This window comes from Solanum dulcamara, chromosome 10 (genome assembly GCF_947179165.1).
Source record: "Solanum dulcamara chromosome 10, daSolDulc1.2, whole genome shotgun sequence".
NCBI classification, from domain to species: Eukaryota; Viridiplantae; Streptophyta; class Magnoliopsida; order Solanales; family Solanaceae; genus Solanum; species Solanum dulcamara.
This window is the reverse complement of record NC_077246.1, coordinates 6,486,542-6,487,241: the sequence shown is the minus strand read 5'-3', so window position 1 is coordinate 6,487,241 and position 700 is coordinate 6,486,542. Positions and strand designations below refer to the sequence as shown.

The 700-nt window shown below is 39.1% G+C and overlaps 1 protein-coding gene across 1 annotated transcript; it reads right to left on the bottom strand.

Moving 5' to 3' along the window:
• Positions 1-214: 214 nt before the first annotated feature.
• LOC129871750 (uncharacterized) lies at positions 215-700 on the bottom strand. The gene has a single exon (XM_055946732.1). The coding sequence runs from the start codon at positions 698-700 to the stop codon at positions 305-307; it is 396 nt and encodes a 131-aa protein (XP_055802707.1). The 3' UTR covers positions 215-304.

Sequence of the window (700 nt, the reverse complement as noted above, 5' to 3'; positions counted from 1 at the left end):
ATACGACAAACTCGACTGAGAAAATATGCAGGAGTTTTAAACATGTAAATCTATTTGAGAATACATACAAAACTTTTTAACTTATGATATAGATAATTTATTCTCTGATATAAGTATTAGTGACTGGTATCACAACTCAAATCCATTTTTACCGTTAACCATTTACACAAACATAAGAGAAATAACATTAAAAAAAAAAACGAAACAACAAAAGGAAAGAAATTAAAATTACAAAGAAAAGGAAAAAGCAAATGTGCATTACATCTTACAATTATCAACCATGACAACTCTATAAAATGGCTAACTAACCTCCACATCCCCCACAACCACCGCAACCACCACCACCACTATCACCACCGCCACAACAACACCCGTGGTTCGTACCCGAATTATCCGTCCCATTAACACCTCCAACTGCCGCAGCTCCACTACCACCACTAATATTATTATCACGATCACGTTTATTGTCCTTAGTCATGACACCACTAGCTGTAGCCGTGCCAACTACCACACCACCCTCTCTAGCCAAAACAACCATATTCCCATCACGTGTGGCATGGCTACCGATGCTAGTGGTGATCTTTTTTGGTGGCTGCTTCATCCTACCTCCTCCTCGACCGGTACACAGGCAGCATAACAAATTGTAAGTTACGAAAAACACAGAAAACAACACAGTCAACACAATAGCGATTACCTCCAT

Excerpts from the sequence above, each read along its gene's own strand:
- LOC129871750 (XM_055946732.1), bottom strand. The coding sequence starts at position 700 with ATGGAGGTAATCGCTATTGTGTTGACTGTGTTGTTTTCTGTGTTTTTC.